This window comes from Corvus cornix, chromosome 7 (assembly GCF_000738735.6).
Source record: "Corvus cornix cornix isolate S_Up_H32 chromosome 7, ASM73873v5, whole genome shotgun sequence".
NCBI classification, from domain to species: domain Eukaryota; kingdom Metazoa; phylum Chordata; class Aves; order Passeriformes; family Corvidae; genus Corvus; species Corvus cornix.
The window spans coordinates 34,097,763-34,116,672 of NC_046337.1; the positions used below are offsets into that span (position 1 = coordinate 34,097,763).

At 39.9% G+C, this 18,910-nt stretch overlaps 1 protein-coding gene across 1 annotated transcript in view; it reads right to left on the bottom strand.

Moving 5' to 3' along the window:
- The window catches only part of LOC104689869 (unc-80 homolog, NALCN channel complex subunit), a 149,909-nt gene that overhangs the window by 71,492 nt on the left and 59,507 nt on the right, over nt 1–18,910 (bottom strand). The window contains exons 17-23 of the mRNA XM_039555541.1: nt 18,545–18,711; nt 17,744–17,845; nt 15,546–15,754; nt 14,908–15,014; nt 14,314–14,413; nt 10,114–10,286; nt 4,205–4,417 (exon numbers count right to left, since the gene is read on the bottom strand). Of these exons, the coding sequence (XP_039411475.1) occupies nt 4,205–4,417; nt 10,114–10,286; nt 14,314–14,413; nt 14,908–15,014; nt 15,546–15,754; nt 17,744–17,845; nt 18,545–18,711 (1,071 nt within the window). The remainder of the gene's footprint in view (nt 1–4,204; nt 4,418–10,113; nt 10,287–14,313; nt 14,414–14,907; nt 15,015–15,545; nt 15,755–17,743; nt 17,846–18,544; nt 18,712–18,910) is intronic.

The following is an 18,910-nucleotide window of genomic DNA, read 5'->3' on the forward strand; positions in this document are numbered from 1 at the left end:
AGAGATTAGGTCATTATTTAGTATTAATTTCTTCCATTTTTCTTTGTTCCTTTGATAGATTTATTCCAGATTTTTCTAAGTCTTTCCACTGAGAATGTAGGTCTTCTGCTTAAGAAACTATACTGTGATTTAGGAACACAGTAACAGTCTTTATTTCCTCCACAAAACTGTTTTTATGCTGTATAGTCCACCTTAATCTTAAAGCAATAAGACATAATCCCACAGCTGCCCATCTAATAGATACTGAATTGCTGAAATGTATTTTCTGAATTTTTGGTTTCTTGCAAATAGAGAAGCAAAACCAAAAGTCCTCTTAACAGAAGCAGTCAAAGGAAATGACAGACTAACCCGATCAGAATAGATTTAACATTTCATTATTTCAAAAGACAGCAGAACAAGTCAGGTCTTTTGATTTAAAAGGTTTATCACTGCTATGGGCAGTCCAAGTCTCACATTCTGTGGAAAGGGTTCACAACTGTGATTCTCTGATGGCTATTAGGGAGGCCAAATTAAAGGAGTTGGTGTAGAAAAAAAGATTTACCTCCTTTCTTGGTCTGACTAAACTTTGACAATAGCACTGTATATCACAATTAGTAAGCAGTGAATCCATAAGCAAGAATCCACAAGCAAGAATCCATAATAAGCAAAAATTTCCAGCCTTATTTACTGGAATAAAAAAACCCAGAAAACAGCCTCAGTGCATTCAGAGTATTTTGTGAATATTCTTTACGCTTTGTTAAGATATTATTTTCTTTTCTTATTGTCCAAGATTTAACAGAGAAACAGCAGTGTCTTCTACAGCAGGTGCCTCTACTTCAGCCACAGGAAGCCAGCTCTCCTTATAATTCAGACTGTCTGATTGGAATCTCGTCAGAGCCAAAAAAGGAGCTGCCTGAGGAGCTTTCAGATGCCTGGCCTTCCAGGCTTGACTGGTGGTTGCTGTTCATCCTTGCAGCCAGTTTCATCTGAAAGATGTACTGGGAGGAAAAGCAGTGCCAGAGGACCAGCCTTGCTTCACATTCCATATAAAGGAGTAGTGCTAGGTGCAGGCCAGTCTCAGAGCTTGAGTCTTTTGAGGGGCCAGTAATGTTGTGGTTAAATAAATTTTTCTGGCCTTCAGTGTAAAGAATCAGAAATATGAACAAGTAGCAAGACACCTTGCAGGAAAAGGAAAAACTTCACACTCTAAAACTACCCTCCAAATCTTATCCTGCCTTACAGTTATGTAAATGTAAGGCTTTTCCCTTCTAAAATGTTCCTAAGCAGCAGCAAACACACACTAGTCTTAGAATGGAGAATGCATCCAGGTAAGTCTTATGATGCTATTAAAGTTAAGGGGAAGGCAATTATGCTAAGTTGCCTTTGATCAGATTTCCCTGGCTCCTTTCTTATGACCTTGAATCAGACATTATGAAAAGAAAACCTCCCTGGACTTTTTCCAGGTCAAGTATATCAGTTACTAAAAATTATAGCTGAGGGGCTTCTAACAGTTACCGTCTTGCTTGTTTTCATTTTTTAGAATCTGAGAAAAAGGAATGTCTAGAAGCATAGCATCTACCAACAGAGATGGATAGTCCTGACAGAGATGGATAGTCCTGGCTGTCTGAAAGCATGCAAAAATTCAATGCCTGTGTAATCCTATGCTCTCCACTTAAAGCAAGATCTCAAAGGAGTCAGGCTAAGGCAGTGATTTCATGCAATATAGAAGCAAATACCTTCACCCTATTTGCTTTTTGAAGGAACTTTGGTATTCGTGCTGTTATTAAGATAATCTCCTGTGTTTGAGACCTTACAGAGAGTAGGATGACCAGGTAGCATTTTCTGAGTTAGCTTTAGAAATGGAAGGAGGAGATCTATGAAGATACTAAGCTTTGGTTCTCAGACCCAAGTTGGATTCTTCCCCGGCCCGTTCTGTGGTGGGAATATATTGATATGGTCAGCTTTATTTTGAGGTTCCCTACAATGTGCTCTGCTGAGAAGCACGTGTTCATTTAACCTACAAGAATACAGGTCAGAAATGCGGAACACATGATTTTAAAATTCCCATAAGCATTGGATTTTATGTTTTCTGTTTTTCAGGGGGAAGAGTGGGGATGATGGGACTCATGATGCTCATTCTAAAAATCACTGGTTTTTAGAAGAGGTGAGAACCACAAAGCTCATTTCCAGAAAGATATCTGTAACTGATCAAAGGAACTTCTCCCACTAATTTGAGTTGTGAGAAATGACCTGTGTATGTGTCAGACGTTCAGCAATTACATCATAGGGGGTTTACAAGGAAATTGCAAGGGGTGTTGAGAAGGCCAGATAAGGCAATTGCCTCGTTCCTGTATGGTAAGAGATCACAATCAAATAAAACTTGAAGTATTCAAGCTCCAAATAAAAAGAAACAATTCTTTGCATGACTCATAGTAGCTCTGTAGAATTCCTTGCCAAAGAACAATAAGTGCTAATAGTCTGTAAGGGTTCAAAGAGGAATTGAATAAGTATGCAAAAGAGAAACCCATTACCAAGTATACAGCACCACACCTAGTTCAAGGAGCCCTAGACTAAGTATATTTGGAAGCAAGAAAAATAGAAAGTAGTATCACACATCGCATTTCCATGCTTCCTTAGCCATTCACACATGACAAGTGCTGGAAAAAGGAGAATGGACCAAACACATCCTTGAGAGAACACGTCCTAACAAAGTGTGCTGGTTTAACATAGCCTGGTTTTTGCTGGGGGCGGGAGAAAAGCTGCTCAAAACTTCCATGTCCAGCACAGAGCCAATCACTGAAGGCTCTGACAATGGGCAGGTTACTAGCCCAATTAGAGAAGTTGGTAACGCCTCTGTCATGACATATTTAAGAGAGGAAAAAGTGCGGGAAGTTCTCTTTCTACTCCCGAGGGGTGGTGAGGTTGCTGCTGGGGCCTATCCCAGTGGCCGCCGCTGGTGCCCACACGGCCGGGGCCCTTCCAAGGCCGGACCGTGCAGCTGGAGCCCTCCTGAGGCCAGAGCCGCCCGTGCAGTACTGGAGAGGACCATGCAGCCGGGGCTGGCAGGGACCACGTGGCCAGCAGTGATAGACATGGTGAGCAATTCCCGGATGCAGAGCGTGGATGAGATTAACCTCTCAACTGCAACTTACAGACAACAACTTTCTTCCAAGCCAGAGAAAAAGGAAAAGGGAGAACACATGAGGAAAACCAACATGGGAGCATTGAGGCCTGTGAAAAAAAAAGAGAGGGAGCAGGTGCTCCAGGCACTGGAGCTGAGATTCTCCTGCAAGCTGTGGTGAGGACTATAATACAACAGTTTCCCTATAATTCATGAGGTGCATGGGGGGTGCAGGGATCCACGTGCAGCCCGTGAAAAAGAGTGCTCACGCTGGAGAACGTGGATACTGAAAAGCTGTAATCTAGTGAGGAACTTGAACAGAGAGAGATGATCCTTGCTTTTATAGATAGAGGAAGAGAGCCTTCATTTCCAAACTAGAACAGCTCATCCTTAAAAGACTAAACCCCATGATCTAAAATGACCCATGCTAGGCAACTGTGGGAAAATTGCTTGGCCCGTGGAAGGGACTCACGCTGCAGCAGGTTCGGGTGGGACTGCTGCTTGTGGAAGTTAAAATCATGCTAGAAAAGTTTGCAGAGAACTATGTCCCATGGGAAGGATCCCACGGCACAGCAGAAGAAACTCTTCTCCTTAAGAATACTAAAGAAAGATTTTTAAGAAGTGAAATACTGACCAAAACCCCGTGTTTTGTTTCCTTGCATGGTTGGTGGAAAGAGGGAGGGACCGGGGAAAAAAAGTGTTCTGAAGATTTGCTTTGGTTCTCATTACCCTTTTTACTTTTAATTCTGGTAATAATAAATCTTCTTTATACTGTTTAAGTTTTGAACCTGTTTTTCCATAAAGTGGGTTTTTTTCAATAATCCTTATCTCAACTCATGAAAAATGAAGTTCTCAATTCCTCCTCCTCTGCTCAGTTATAGCAGAGGAAAATAAGTAGATGGTTTTTTTGTGGGTGCTTGGCGCTTAGCCAGCTTCAAAGCGCAACACTTTTTAGGAGAAGGGGTGATCCTGGCAGGCTGTGAAGTGCAAGTTTGAAGGGAGGCTTCTGAGTCCCCATCTTACAAGAACTGAAATTCTGTATAGGATGCAATTACCTTTACATTTTGCCATGTTTTTTAATGTAAGTAGAATAGAAACACTTACATCTCCCCACTGGTAGAAGAGCTTAGCTGCATTCCACTGCAGCTTCTGGTTCCTTTTGTTGCCCACAATAGGAGAACGGCCACGGGACAGGCCTTTCTTGGTAATGTTCACATGGTGGCCCTTCATCCACTCAGGCCAGTTGCCACGATTACAGCGGTGAACAAAGCGTGCACACTCAAGGAACAGGGCTGCTCGCGCCACTACAGGAGCTTCCTGAAAAGTTTGCAAAAAATCACCTTAAAAGCAAAAATGCTTTGGAAAAACTCCCTGAACATTAGAGTATTCTGCACTCTAAAAAACTGCTTTGCAAACTTGCCAAGAAGTCACACAGTATGACCAATCTCTTCATAAAAAGCTGACACCAGAGTCTCTCTGTGTAAGTCTCACCTCTTGAGCTACTAAAACCAAGCTCATAAAGACTGAACAGTCTTGCTTAGTCCAAACACTAGAGGGGCAGAAAGAAACACAATATAAACTTAAAAAGAACATTATTCCCCTCTGTAATGTTCTCCTTCAGAAGCCATCTAACTGCAAAAGCAGAAGCATGCATCTAACACTGTTACGGTATAAACATGTCAAGTTTTAGTTTCACCTTTGCTACTAAGGCTGCAAATATTGCAGGAGCAAATGTCAGCATTTGTCACTTTAGGTCCTGCTTGTGAAACTTGGGGGTGAAAGCATTAATGGTGGTTTGTTAAAACTAGGAAAAGCGCTGTTTTGTGGTTATAATAAATATCTGTGGATACAGAAAGGTATTACTCTGGCATAAGTCAACAAAATTTCAATGGCTGAATTTCAATGGCTTTAAAAAGCGTCAGACCATTTATTACTGAAATAACTGGCAGCTGAGTTTTGAAAGGACTGACTAGTTTCCAGAGGAAAATCCTCACATTCCTGGCTTGGAAGAATAATTTTAATGGGAGAAATTATACATATATAAATTATACAGTAATTTGTATTAAATCACCCAGAAGCATACATGTTAGACCAATAAAGAATGCTCTTGAAACTTTCGAAAATGTTCAAAAATGGACACAGTAATTTTGTTTCCTAAAGGGTAGGTTCAGGTGTAGCTTTTTCCCCAGCAGTCTACAACTGCCAAAATAACATCCTCACAGACATGGAAAGTGACTAAAAAGCAAATAGTTTTCCTAATTTTCATTTAATTTTCCCCTTTCTTCCTGAAATTTTCACAACCAAAACTCCTGCGGCCAGCAGTTTGTAAAACTAAGAACACAACAATGCCTACAGTTTACTGGCTGGCTTTAAAAGGTTCACTAACAGGGATTTCACAGAGCACAAACATGTATTACACACTTTTAGATGCTAACAGCTTTAATGAAATTATTTAAGCAGATCAGCATCTACATATAAAGAAGGACTTGTCAAATGTGATCTATAAATAATAAACAGGCCCTAAGACCCTGTAAGATGGTCTGTTGAACATTATTAAATAGAGCCCAACAGTGTTTTAATCAAAAATTGAAAGCAAGAAATTTTGGACCAGTGCTCCTAAACTTTGATTTAAGAAATTATTGACACAACATCCATTTGCAGCTTTTGCTCACATTTGTACAAAAATAGGGGGGAAAAAGTGATCTATTAGCAATTCTCTTGAATAGGAAGATTTAAGCTGCTGTGATGTTCTGATGAGGAAGGCAGAAATCTGAGGGAAGACACTCGCTAAGAATCAGAAACAAAACTAATATCTAGCACCTGGAAAAACATTACAAACTACTTATTGATCACATGCAATATAGAACACAGAGTAGGTGAAGATTTTATTCTTTTATTCTCACAAAGTAAAACCTTTATGTCTTCACATATGTCTCCATGGTTAAGTCCCAGCCTTACTCTACTACTGGTTTAGTTCACCAATCTTAAAGTCAAAATTTCTTAGCATACTGGAATCCTGTAAAACCACATGTTGTAAACATTATGAAAGCATGCAACTACCACAGTTAAAGGAGGATATGTAGGATGGGGGGCAACGAGGATGAGCAGGATTAATTAAAAATCACTGTATTATTTAAAAATCACTGAAAAAGACCACCTGCAATGAAGGACTTTCTGAACATCATAGTACACAAGCTCCCTGTGATTACTTACCTGAGGCTCTGAGAAACCTGAAGCAGCAGCAGCAAGAGAAAGATGAAGATGTGACAGAATGGACAGAGATGGACTCAAACAACAGAGAAACACATCACAAATGGAGAGAAATGAATCAGGCAGGTGACGTGTAGCTGAAAAGAACACAAGTTATCATGGTCACTGTCAAAACCGGACACAGCAGCAATACTCTCACAAGTCTGTCTGTGCCTATGCAAGTGTTCACAAGTCCAGTTTTAACATTAGACCTACTATATTGTTTTGCTCCTTGAAAATTGTTCTTGTACTGTATAAATTGACATGAATTCACAAACTGGTTAACAATTCAAGTAATTCCATTGATTTTTTTTCAAAAGATTACCCCATTTGTTCCAAACAGGAAATTACCTGAGTGGAAGGAACCAAATACAGAATGGATTTGGAATTTCACAACATCACATTATTGTTAATGTAAACATGATTCTGCAGAATTTTATGACTACAGAGAATTTATGTCCAGTTTTGTTTTCAAGAACAATGACTTTTACAATGCTAATCAACAGGTGGTAATTTTCCTTGAGTCCTTTCTTTAAGTCCACATGCCACTTTGATCAAAAATTCATTTCCTCTGGTCTCTGAGACAGAAAAGAAAGGTACAAATTATCAATATACTTTTAAGAGATGCCAAAGTAAATTTGAGCACTGTCAAAAGATGCTGACTGGATAGCTCTGCTTTGTCTAAGCAAAATTAAGTCTGACATGAAAGTTGTCTTAGCAGGTATACGAAGAGAGGTTGCGAGTGAATTATAAACTAGTGTATTGGAAAATTGCCTGTTTCAATTAGTTCAGACCTCTCTGATTATATCTGATGTCAAGTACAATCCGTGACACAGTTCTTTGTTTCTGTTCCCAGTCTTTTACTCAGGGGACCTGTTTGTAGCAATCTCTGATTTTCTTCCCTATCATAAGTACTTCTACAGAAAAATATTTCTGCCATAGAAACAGGGACATGGAAACAACAGAGCCTCTGTGACAAAAGACCTAGGGTGACTGGGAGTCAGGATATTGAAAAGTATTCTTGCAGTTTAGACCTTCCTTCTGCTGTCCCAATACTTAGCAGGTCATCTCAAACACAATCCTACCAGAAAACAGTACAACTATTGCATTTAAACAAGGATAAAAGATTTACACATTAAAACAAATGAGCTCACACATCTTATTGGAGAAATGTAATGCTGACAGGTGTCACACACTGTTATATTGGTCAAAGAAAAGCTGGTATCTGAGTTATTTACATTAGTCTAATGAGGTACTTTAGGTAACATCATTACACAATCATAGACAGCAGTTTATTAAAACTCTCTGCATGAACTTAAGCACAGACTGAAATATCCCAAAGTAAATCAACTTTATTATTGCAAAGTCTGGATTTAAGCTGGGGACATAAAGATGAAACTGGCTGCAATATATCAATTATCACTGCATATTTGCACAGTATATTTTGATTGTAGTTTTAAAAATTTAGTCAAGGATGGATGCTGCTTCTAGGAAAATATGTTAACTGCCTAGCTGCTAAACCTAAGGCAGCACTTATTTTAATATACAAACAATTATTAGCTCCATAAGGATGCAGCATTTGTTTCACTGGTCTAATTTCTTTAAATCATTGTGGCAAACGGGTACAAACATCCAGGCTGATCAAAGATTTCAAAGTTGTAAGAATAGAATTTTGCAAATCTGCATGAAAAAGCATAATCATAAAGACTATTGAAGAACTGAAACTGGAGCTGTTTGCCTTTCATTTTTAAAAGGCTGCCTTAGCAACTAGGCTGGATAAAATTACTTAAGAAGCTTTTCATTTGCATCAGGCCTGAGTCAAACTATTACTTCAAAAGCCTGGAAACAGAAGTTAAAAAAAGCCATAATGCTTCCTTTTGGGTGTACTCTACTGACATTTATTGTGGGAATTTTTCGTCGCCATTAATCAGTACAGTGAGATGACAGGCTGTCATCTTTTAAAATAGACACTGCATGGGACTGCCTAACTTCTATATATCTCCAATACTTTGCAGACAAAATGCCAGCTAAACAGGTACTTGGAATCTTCCAAGTCCATAACTAGGGCAAGGCTTCCTTCATCTTTAGGTGTAGACCTTTTAGAAATTCTAATACTGAAATCGTCTGCATCATTCAGTGGAATGGAGAGACAGTTACACTTTAGTTTGTAAAAGTCAGCTTGGGAAGACAGACATCTTCAAACAGTTCACTCTGACTGGTAGTTTCCAGCTGACTTCATGCTTGGGCACAGAGTAAGCTGGTCTGTAACTTAGGCATTTGGGAAATTTAAAAATTAAGTAAGGCATTTACAGGCAATAGGAACATAATTGCCAAATCCCTGTTTTATTATCTGATTTATTAGAACACAGAGTGGTGCATCTTCAGAAGGATCCTGGTGACAAACCTGCTAGGAATGAGCTCTTTCCTGCCCATGCACCTTACACCTTACTAACCCTATTAGTTTAGAATTTGCAACGGGATGGCAGCCTGGAAGTCTTGAAGACTGAAGTTGGGTGCCGCACACACAGCAGGTTACAAGCCACCTTCTGAGCTCACTGCAACCCTGACTTGTAAGAGCCACCTCTGACTGTGAAACCATGAGATAGACTACTTGTATCAGCTACTGCATCCACAGCTTTCAGCCAGAGCAACAACAAGCTCTGGCAGGAAACATGGGAAATAGTGAATAAAATGTGTCTGTTGGAAGATGGATGAGGACTACGCCAAACCATAGAGCTATGTGGGAACTGACAACAATTCCAGGACAACACTAATGCAGACGTGCTTGAATCTGCCGACCAGGTATGCAAGGTTAAGATGAAGATACAAAGGAGTGGTGTGCAGAGCATAACATCCCTATAGCCATAGAACAGGCAATGCAGCAAAGGTCAGGGCCCAGTGCTAGCAGGAAGTGAGAGTCCATGAGCCTGACATCACCAGCACTGAGAAAAAATGGAATTTGAGCACAAATAGCACAACAGACACATGGGTGTGTGGTGCAAAGTGGGAAGAAAAGGGATAGAGAGCATGTGGATGCTCTGAGGGAGTGGCTTTTAATTTTTTTTCAGCTTGCACACAGCCAAACAGTTACAGAAGGAAGTAGAAAAGCAGCATGCAAAGAAATTGCTACTATTTGGCTGGTTTTTCATAGTTGCATTTGTCATACTCCTTGGTTGTCACATAAAGACCTCACAGACCCCACTGGGATATGAATCACAGGCTGAAGGCCACAGCTTTAGAAAAGATTGTTAAAAAACACAGCTGCAAGGATAAGAAGGAAGGAGATACAAAATATCAAGAAGAAGGGATTCAATTGTGTCACTTTGATTTGCATTGGGAAATAAGCAAAACCTACATTTAAAAGCATGCACACTCTTAAGATGTTAATTTTTAATAGTTCAGTGTTGCCTAATTGTAATTTTAACTCTGTCAGAACTTGTGAGTGGAATTCCTGTGCCTCTCCGAGTAGTTATCCAATCTTCAATCCTTATTCTGTATATTGACACTAGGAGCAGAAACAGAGTGCCTGTGAGCAAAGTATGAAGTTAACAATACAAGCTTTGCACTGGCAAAAATATAGTTATGGAGAGCTACATTATAACAAAGGAGATGCTAAAGCTCCAGCTAATACCAGCACCACCAGCTGGCATTGCTGTGATGCTTTGCATTCTTTCTGTGGGACACGAAGAGCATTAGTGAATGACGGTGGACCACCATGTATGCGCATGGTCTCAGCAGGTAACAACAGACCAATAATGACTTACAAGATCTAGAGCTGCTGCCAAAATGGAGGCATCGGGGATAGTGCCTGGTTCACAGCAGTTCAGCAGAAACTGAAAGCGCTTCATGCCTTGGCGGATTGCTCCCAGGTTGACAACATTCTTGGATTTTCCTCCTTCTTGGTTGGAGGTCAAGTGATCATCAAAGCTATGGCATCCTAAAGAGGTAGAGAGTACAGAGGGGATGCAGGGAGGGGTAGGGAGAAGGGAACACAGTCTCTCACCAGTAAAAAATGGGGAACAAAAACCTTGATGAGTACAATCTCAGTGTAAATCCCTTTCTTTCCTCGTGTTATCTTGAAGATAGGTGCATTTTTCCAATATCCGTGACTTTCATGAAACAGATATACAGCAAGTCAGATTCTGGTATTGGTCTGCCCATTTCCCTCATACCATTTCCCTCATACTCATTGTGGAAGCCCAGGACCTCCTCCAACACAGGTGAACTAGGATGTTGTCCTTCCTCCCCACCTCTTTAACAGAGATCATCTTCTTTACAGTCTTTTTTTCCTTAATAATCTCCTACCTTACTCCTCTATTGCCTTTAAGTTTTCTTTAAAGTGAAGCATGCATAACCCTTATTCCTCATGGATCAATTATGTAATAAATCATCTACTAGGACAGAAAAATCAGTAGTGAATGTGTAGTCTATGTGGAAATCAAGCACTGTCCTTTTTTCAGGCACACATCTGCAATTACCACAAGAGTAAAGAGGAAAGATGGACTGGCCTCAAATCCTAGGTATCATCATTCCAGCCACTCTCCCTTGAAGTGTCTTGTACTCTTTGGGATGGAAAAATCTCTAATAGTTCTGTTCAAAAATGAAGCTGGCATCCCACTTCAGGGACAATTTTAAACTCTATGTATAGAGTTCACATCATAAATCAACTAATCCCAATTAGCACTTCTAATGCAGATGATCATTATGCAGTTGTTACCCAGAGATGAGAGAATGGTAGAAAGACACAGATTAGAAATAAGGAAAGCAGTTTCAAGGCCAAAGTGGCTGGTCAAAAAAAGGGATAGTCAGCTTCTGGGCTTTTTGGCTTTGGCCATAATACTCTCCCTGTTTACATATGAAAGTACGACAGTTTACAGAATACTGCAGGATAAAGCACTGGAGAACACTGAGTGGAGAATTCAAAACTGGTTTTAAACATGGATTATTTGAAAGACAAGATTAAAAACATCAACTCTACAGGAGTTCTTGACTTCTTCAGGAAAGAAGAATGGCTGAAAGTCAAAAGTTATTTTCAGCATGCACTCCCTAGAATTATTTGGAAAGCACTTATGTGCCCCAAAAAAGTCACAACAGAAAATGACAATGTAGATCTTCAATTTTCCCTTGAAGACAGAGGTATATCAAATTTCAAGAGACTTTACAAATTCCTTGGCTTTTTTCTCTCCAGTGAAGCTGTATCTAGCTACCAGCAAACAAAATATCCCTATGTTGGGAAAATATTCCATTGAAATGGATCAAACAAAGTAGAAAAAACAGGTAGAACACTTACATGTGCGAGCAATCACAAACATCCTTCCAAGTCCTTCTGTTTCCTTATAGCCTTTATATCTTATCTGAGCTTTCCTGCTATGACTGTCGTAACACTAACTCATTTGAGGTACAAATGTTTCCTGTTCAGGGCCCTGTTAAGGCTGTGCCTGTATGAGATAAAGAACAGAAACTTGCCTAACGCATGTCCCTACCCGCACTATAAAGAGCTAGCAGAGCTTTTGTCCATCTGAGCTCAGTGGCAAACCTTGCATTTTGTTGAAGCTTTACAAGACAATCCTTTAAAAGCAGCTGGTGACTGCCCCTTGCTATGCCCATCCTGGAGTAGCCTTGCTGTGATCAGGGCAGCCCTCCCTGACCTAATTTATGTGACTCAGGCCTTCAGAAGTTCTCATCCAAAGAGCAAAGACCATGTCCTAACGCAGGAAGATGCCCAAGCTCCTGCTCCACAGTTGCTCCCTCTGAGATTATGGGCTCATTCCTCAAAGCAAGTTTGAGCTGCTGCGACTTGAACGCCCTGACTACTTCTGTGGTCACCACAGTGTCTTCAGTAAGTGCTCAAAGGAACATTATGGATCTCATGTAAATGCACAGTAAATGTATATATTTCTATTGGCTTTGCTCTTAGTATAGATAAAAATGTTCTAGATGAAAAATCACAATGAAGATTAGTTCATAAATGATGTCACAAATTACTCTACATTTTATAATTTTTTAATGTAATTTATTTCTTCTTTATTCATTTTCTCCTTAATTTGGTCTACTGTTAAAAAACCCAAAAACACAAGAAGAAACACCACCTGGAAAAAGCAGGAGCAAAGTAATAGCACAGCACCATAAATGACAAAAATGAGAAGGCAGTGAGAAGTTCCAATTTAATGCTTTAGGACCAGACCTTGAGGGATTTAACAGTATGCCCATCCACCATTAAAAGGCTTTTATTCTTTTCTTGTTAAGCACAGACAACCTTATCATCTGTATGGAAGACAGAGAAGCACTGGAAATTTGAAGGCTCGGTGTACTGTTGCTGTTCTACTGAGTTATAAACTGTCCCACCATGAACGGGCCTCATGTTGATATCACTGTGCACATGCAAGCACAGACATACACGGGGCAGGTACAACTATTCTAATAGTTTTGCTAAAGCTACGTGGCTTTCATTGCATACCAGAGATCCTTGTAGATACAGTGATATAACTTCCTTAACTGTCACACTTGGCCTTATAAACTTTTATTACCCCTGTATTAGGAAGATAAAAAGAGTAATTTCCTACAACAAAATATGAAGTTCATCTCACAGGTGCACTGCAGAAAGAGCTGTGGCAGTCTGTAAAGATTTCACTGCCCCTCAGTCGTTTTTAACCAGTGAGAGCTGGGAGGAAATATGGTGAAAGTATTTCATACCTACTTCAGCACAAAGCAGTGGATGAAGAAACTAATTCCTTCCATTGCTGGAGAATGCTACCAGACTTCAACAAGGTAGCTGAACTCTCCCAAAGGAACAATACTTTTCATCTAGGAGCTAACTGAAAAGCACCACCATTCACCAGTGGCAGATAATGACCAGTTTACAGTAACAAGATATGCTCATATTTTGCAAGTATCACGTGCCTGAGAAATGCCTTACATGCATTACACTGCAGGCCTGGGACAAGTGATGGCAAAATACACACAATGCAATGTCGAAGTGTAATGTCAGAAGAAAACCAAATATAATGCCAGAAAATGTAGCATATTGTAAAGCTACAGAAATCATGCTAAAAAAGAAAATTTACTCCTTTTTGTGTGTTTTTGGGAATCTGGTTGTGTTGTCTTAAAAAAAAATGTAACAGAACTTCAAGATACAAGGTTGTCTCCCTGACAAGAAGGATGTGCTTTGAGCGGAGGACATGAGCATGTCAATGACTGCATGATATTTTAAAACAGATTATACCATGATTTTGTATTATTCATAAAGGCATTTTTCAGACATTGCTGACTTTGAAAATACATAGCAATTAAATACACTTCTGTGGAAACAAAAGGAGTGTTTTTATTATTATGTTGTGTGCTAAGAAAAAGGGACAGCATCCCTAATGAATGGTATGCAGAGACTAGACATGCAAACACAGAAGAAAAGAGATAATTATAACAAGGTTTGTGCAGGGTTTTCCATTTCTGTGCTGATCTTTGCTAAAACTGTCAAATAGTTATAAATTGAAAAAACAAAACTAAACAATAAAATGGATGGAACACCCATTGTTGTATTACACAACGTAAGATTTACACCCTAATTTTGAACTGAATAAGTGCTTTGAAGCAAGCATTAATTTTTCAAGTGTATTGACCAGATGTAATTTGATTTTAAAAGCCCAAATATTGTATTTTATAATTTATTTGGATAGTCTGATTTTTTTAGAAAAAAATTTACCAGAGCTTTTTTCTAAATCAAAATAAAAGAATGAAGGAAGTGAAAGAAAACATTTACAAAGACTAAAAAATTGGAGAAGGCTACAATGGAGACAAAATCCATGAAGAAAGCAGGAAAAAAGGGAAAGGGGTAAAATACAGAAAGAAAGATATTTTAAAAATGATAAAAAGAAAGAAAAAAGGAGACGAGAACCCTGATTTCTAACCATCTTTTTCTTCTGTGTGATGAAGCTTGGATGGGTGTCTTCGGCAGGTGCGCCATTTACCAAGACGCTTGAAGAAATTCTCCTCTTCATCTCGCCCGTTTTCCAGGCCTCCTCCCGGCCCCCCTCCTTCAGACAGCTTCACTGCGCTGGTAAACTTCACCTGTGCAGGGACAGAGGGGCTGGTCAGTCTGTGCCATAGCATGAGGTCTTGGTCTCACTGGTTAGACATAAACATCTACAGAAGGGCTGTAAGAGTCAACATAGTAACACAAGTGGGTCTGCACTGATTTACATACGCTGAAGCACTTCATCTTTTAAGCTTTCTGCTTAAAGGATTGATCTTTCTTGAGAAGCTGTGAAAGGACAAAGAAGGAAGAAGAAGTGTGAACAACAATTAAGCTTAAGTGTGTTGACAGAACCTGCACTTTCCTCTCAGTGCACCAGAGCAGACTGACAGTACAGTGTAAGTTTAACCTAGTCTTCACCATGAGGTAAAAAAGACCAGTGTCAAATTCCCATGGCTCTGCTCTGGAGATTTCTGTGACAGTCTCCTTAGCTGCAAAGTCCATATTGAAGAAAATATTCCCATGTGCAGCTAAAACCATCCAGATCCTGCCTTTTCAAGCTCTCTGTAATCCAGCCTGACACATTTACCTTGGAGCTCTGCCTGATGAAAGAGAGACGGTCAACAGAGCTGATATCTAGGAGATCTTCCACTCCATCAGCCAGACCAGAGAGGGAGGAGCGCTTCAGCCAATTCCCTGTTACAGAATAAGTTGCTCAGGACAAATTTAAAAATTCTTTCTAGAAGAATCTCTTTCTTAGCAATTGCAGTATATTTCTCCATAGTGGCCATACTAAGGCTTGGGGAAATGGGAGAAAAGCAAAGGTAACGTTTTCTTGTTATGTGTGTTAACTACCATGCAAGGCCAGGTCTTGGGAATTGGAACGGATATATTCTCTGTTTAACAAATGTTAATTTGGACTATTTCTCTTGTACAGGCAGTAACAGTGCCTGTGAGATTACAGTACTAGCCTGCTACTTTGGGAGGAAAGTTTCAATAATCTATTTTGACAAAAATATCCCCTGATATCTTTGGCAAATTTCTTACATTTCCCTTTACCTCAGTTCCACAGCTGTAAAGTGGAGACAGCAGCAAATCACAGCTTCTTTGGGGAGAATAGATGAACAATAAGGAACTGTGCTGCAATATTTCTTAAGCCAGATATATCTAGCTGTCCTTCCCTGCGCATGCAATATGTATATGGAATAGAAAGAGACATACATTTACCTATGGGAAGTTTGAGTTTTTTTCGAAGAGAGATTCGTCGGGAGCGAGAGCGGGAGCGCCTGTCTGTGGTGGTTCCAGAGTGAGCAGTTGTGCACTCAGATGTGTCCTGCTCAGATTGACTACTGGTATCACTTGCTGCACTTTGTGACTTAAACATCTTTCGCCAGAAGTCCTTACGTCCCAGATTGGCCCCTTGGATTTGCTCATCACTGGAATAGAATATATGCAAAGCATGAGCTGCATTTCAGTGAAATTCAAATGTTCAGGGAAACGAGACCTCCTTTCTGCAGCCTGCTCCTAAGCTCTCTATTACTTGAGATTGTTTCATTTTGAATTCCAAACATACTCTTCTTACTGGGACAGAGTCAAGGTTGACAACATACTCAATATTGTTAAAGACACAAAATAACCATCTTTTCTACCTGTAGAAGTTTGTCCACTCTGGCACGACCTTGCCCCCCTGCCCCTCTACCACAGAAAGCTTATCTTCTCTGTCTATCAGCTAGTGCATATGGGTGAGATAACCCAGGCCGGACAGATGCCTGAAAGGGAGTTATCTCTGGCACCAAAGAGATGAGACCTCCCCAGCTGACTGTGAACATCCCTCGCCTTGAGAGCGAGATGTAGAGAGATAAGCCAGGAATCATTGACTGAGAGACACTTTTCTTTGAAGCTATAAAAGCTACACAAATTTTCACGGACGCAGAAGTTTCATACACACTTCCTGGAAATGTGTATTGCTCCTCCCTGAAGTTTGGATGCATCTTCATGGTTACCTTTCTGGAAACAGAGAGCAAAAGGTTTTTTATTTATGCCCCCTAAGAAATTGGATGGTAAGATGCACTGAATCCTAATCTATACTATTTCTTTGCTAGCTGTAATATAGGCACATTATTATTATAGTGTACTGAATTGTTTATCTACTGGTAGTGTTTCTTTTGTTTATCCTGTGTAGTAAGTAATCTGTTAAAGTCTTATGTTTGTTAAATTTGTGTCTATTAAATAAATAATTCATTCTATAATAGACCTAATGAGCCATTATTAAGAACCTGAAAAGTGAGAGCAGTCTGAGGTGCAGGCTACCCCTAAAAAGATTTACTACCAGAAATCTGAGTCAAAGGCAGAACTTGTTTAAGCCCTCCTCTCCATTCGTAACATCCACTGAACAGGTCATTCCAACTTTTAGTTTCTACACATGAAAGTAAACAAGCTTTATGTCAAAATGAACCATATTTATAAGACCACATTAGTACTTTCTACAAGTATTTGTACCAGAAAGCTTTAGGACATCATGACAGCCATTTGTGAACCTGCTCATTAAGTAATGGAATTGGGACAGCATTTTTTATTATATTCTCCCTTGGTTATGGCAGGGCTCAGAGAGGAACAACTTGCTGCAATCCTGCAGAGCAGTAAAAGGTTTTGTGCTGTCCTAGCTGTCTCAGCAACAGTGAGACTTTGCAGGCTCAATTAAGGCAGGAGAGTATGTGATGTGGAGCTCTGGGCCCTTGTGCAAACAATGTCTTCATGCAGTGCATCTCAAAGCTCTTTAACAAGACAGACATGTATTCAGAGAAGTTAAATAACTTGCCAAAAATTACTTAGGGACCCATGGCCATTTGTAGAATCTTCTAAAATTCTTAAGAGTATTGTTTAATTCAACAGTAAATGGCAGAATTCTTTGGACATAAGAGATTTCAGTTGTACAATGCCAACAGCAGGCTGTTTCCCTGTACTGAATAGGAAATTACAGCAATCTTTGGAGACTATGTGCCCAATGCAATTCAGGAATGGGCTGGCTTTCACTGAAGCATTAATCACCCTTAGCAACAACTTGGAAGTTGAAAATTAATAGGATCATCCCCCGGGAGTACAAATAAAGCTTGGAGAACAGTTGTGGTTAAATCTCTGAGGAATTAACATGCTATTCACTGCTCTGGTAGTATGGTATGCGATACTGACAAATCTAGTGCACTGTCATTTGAAAATCTCTGCTGTTTCCCTATCAAAACCAGGATGGGTCCAGTTGGCAGCACTGAAAACAGGCATTACCTGGTTTTTTGCAGTAGCTCCTGTGTAGACACTCAACAGTTTGTCGTACAATCCAAACAGGTAAGTCTTTGCTGTCCTGTGCATTGGTACTAACCCCAGAAGGAAGCTGCTGGCACTAACATGTTGAACAATTCAATATTACTTACTGTTCTGGAGTTTGCATTGGGCGGCTTGAGACATAACTCCGGCATTCGTCAGGGGCAGCTGAGGACTGGCCTTTGTCAATGATGACACTTCCCACCTCAGATCTATACAGACAAGATAAATCATCAGCCAAAGGAAATGGATGGCCCATCTCATGGTCATCGCATAAAACTGGATATGGAAACCTGCACAGCAGTTTTAGAGATGTACCCTCTCCTTAGCAACTTTCTGTCTCTATATACATATTATTCTCAAAAAAGGTATCAGCTCTTAGCAGCAAAGCCAAGGTTTTCAGGACTTTTTCAACTTGCTTAATCCTTCTTCCCAACATTTTAATAAGACAAATTCCTCAAAGCACCAGAGGAAATTCCTTATTGATAAAGAAACATGTCAGCATTAGATCTCTTCTTGGACTCGTTTTGCATACCAGGGTTTACCTGTCAGAAAAACAGGTATACATCCCAAATGATGTGATGCATATTAAAAAATACATCCACAGAGTGTTTTGGGAGTAACACTATGCTTCTTAGTTCTCTTAACCTTTCCTTATCCCAGTGTTTCCATTGCACTGTTCTCTTATGCCTCTTTTATGAGACTGCCAATGTTTTTCTCTGCAAATGTATTGCAGTCTCAGCTCACTAAATTTTAAAGGAGGCTACTGCCACAGCAGAAGCTTGTACATCAAGAATTGACATGCTATAAAGATAAAAGAAGCCCTTGGATTTCCTACATTTGTGTTCAGCACAGATAATCATAGATTCATATGCAAGTCAGTCATTTACCTTCTCCCTCCTCATACCTACCTTTTGCTCCCAGAAGGTTTTGGGTCTTGCTCTGTTTCCTCTGTCTTTTTTCCTGGTATTAACTTTTCAGCACTGTCCAAGAGAGCACTGAGTGCCACTCTCCGAAATACATTCCCATGAGCCTCCTTGATAAATTGGACCAGCTGTCGGATATCACAGTACAAGCCCTGAGTAGCAAGGCACCATGAAAAAGAACAGAAATTCAGTCTGAAGTTTCTAAAAATGCAGTGAGAATAAATACTTTCTGAGGTACTTCACCAGGCCATTACTTCTCCTCTGGCTGTTGTGTGGTCTACTCTTCAGGTATATGGTTTGTGGGTTTTGGCTGGTGTCTTGGTTTGAAAGACAGGTGTCTGCCAAGGAAGG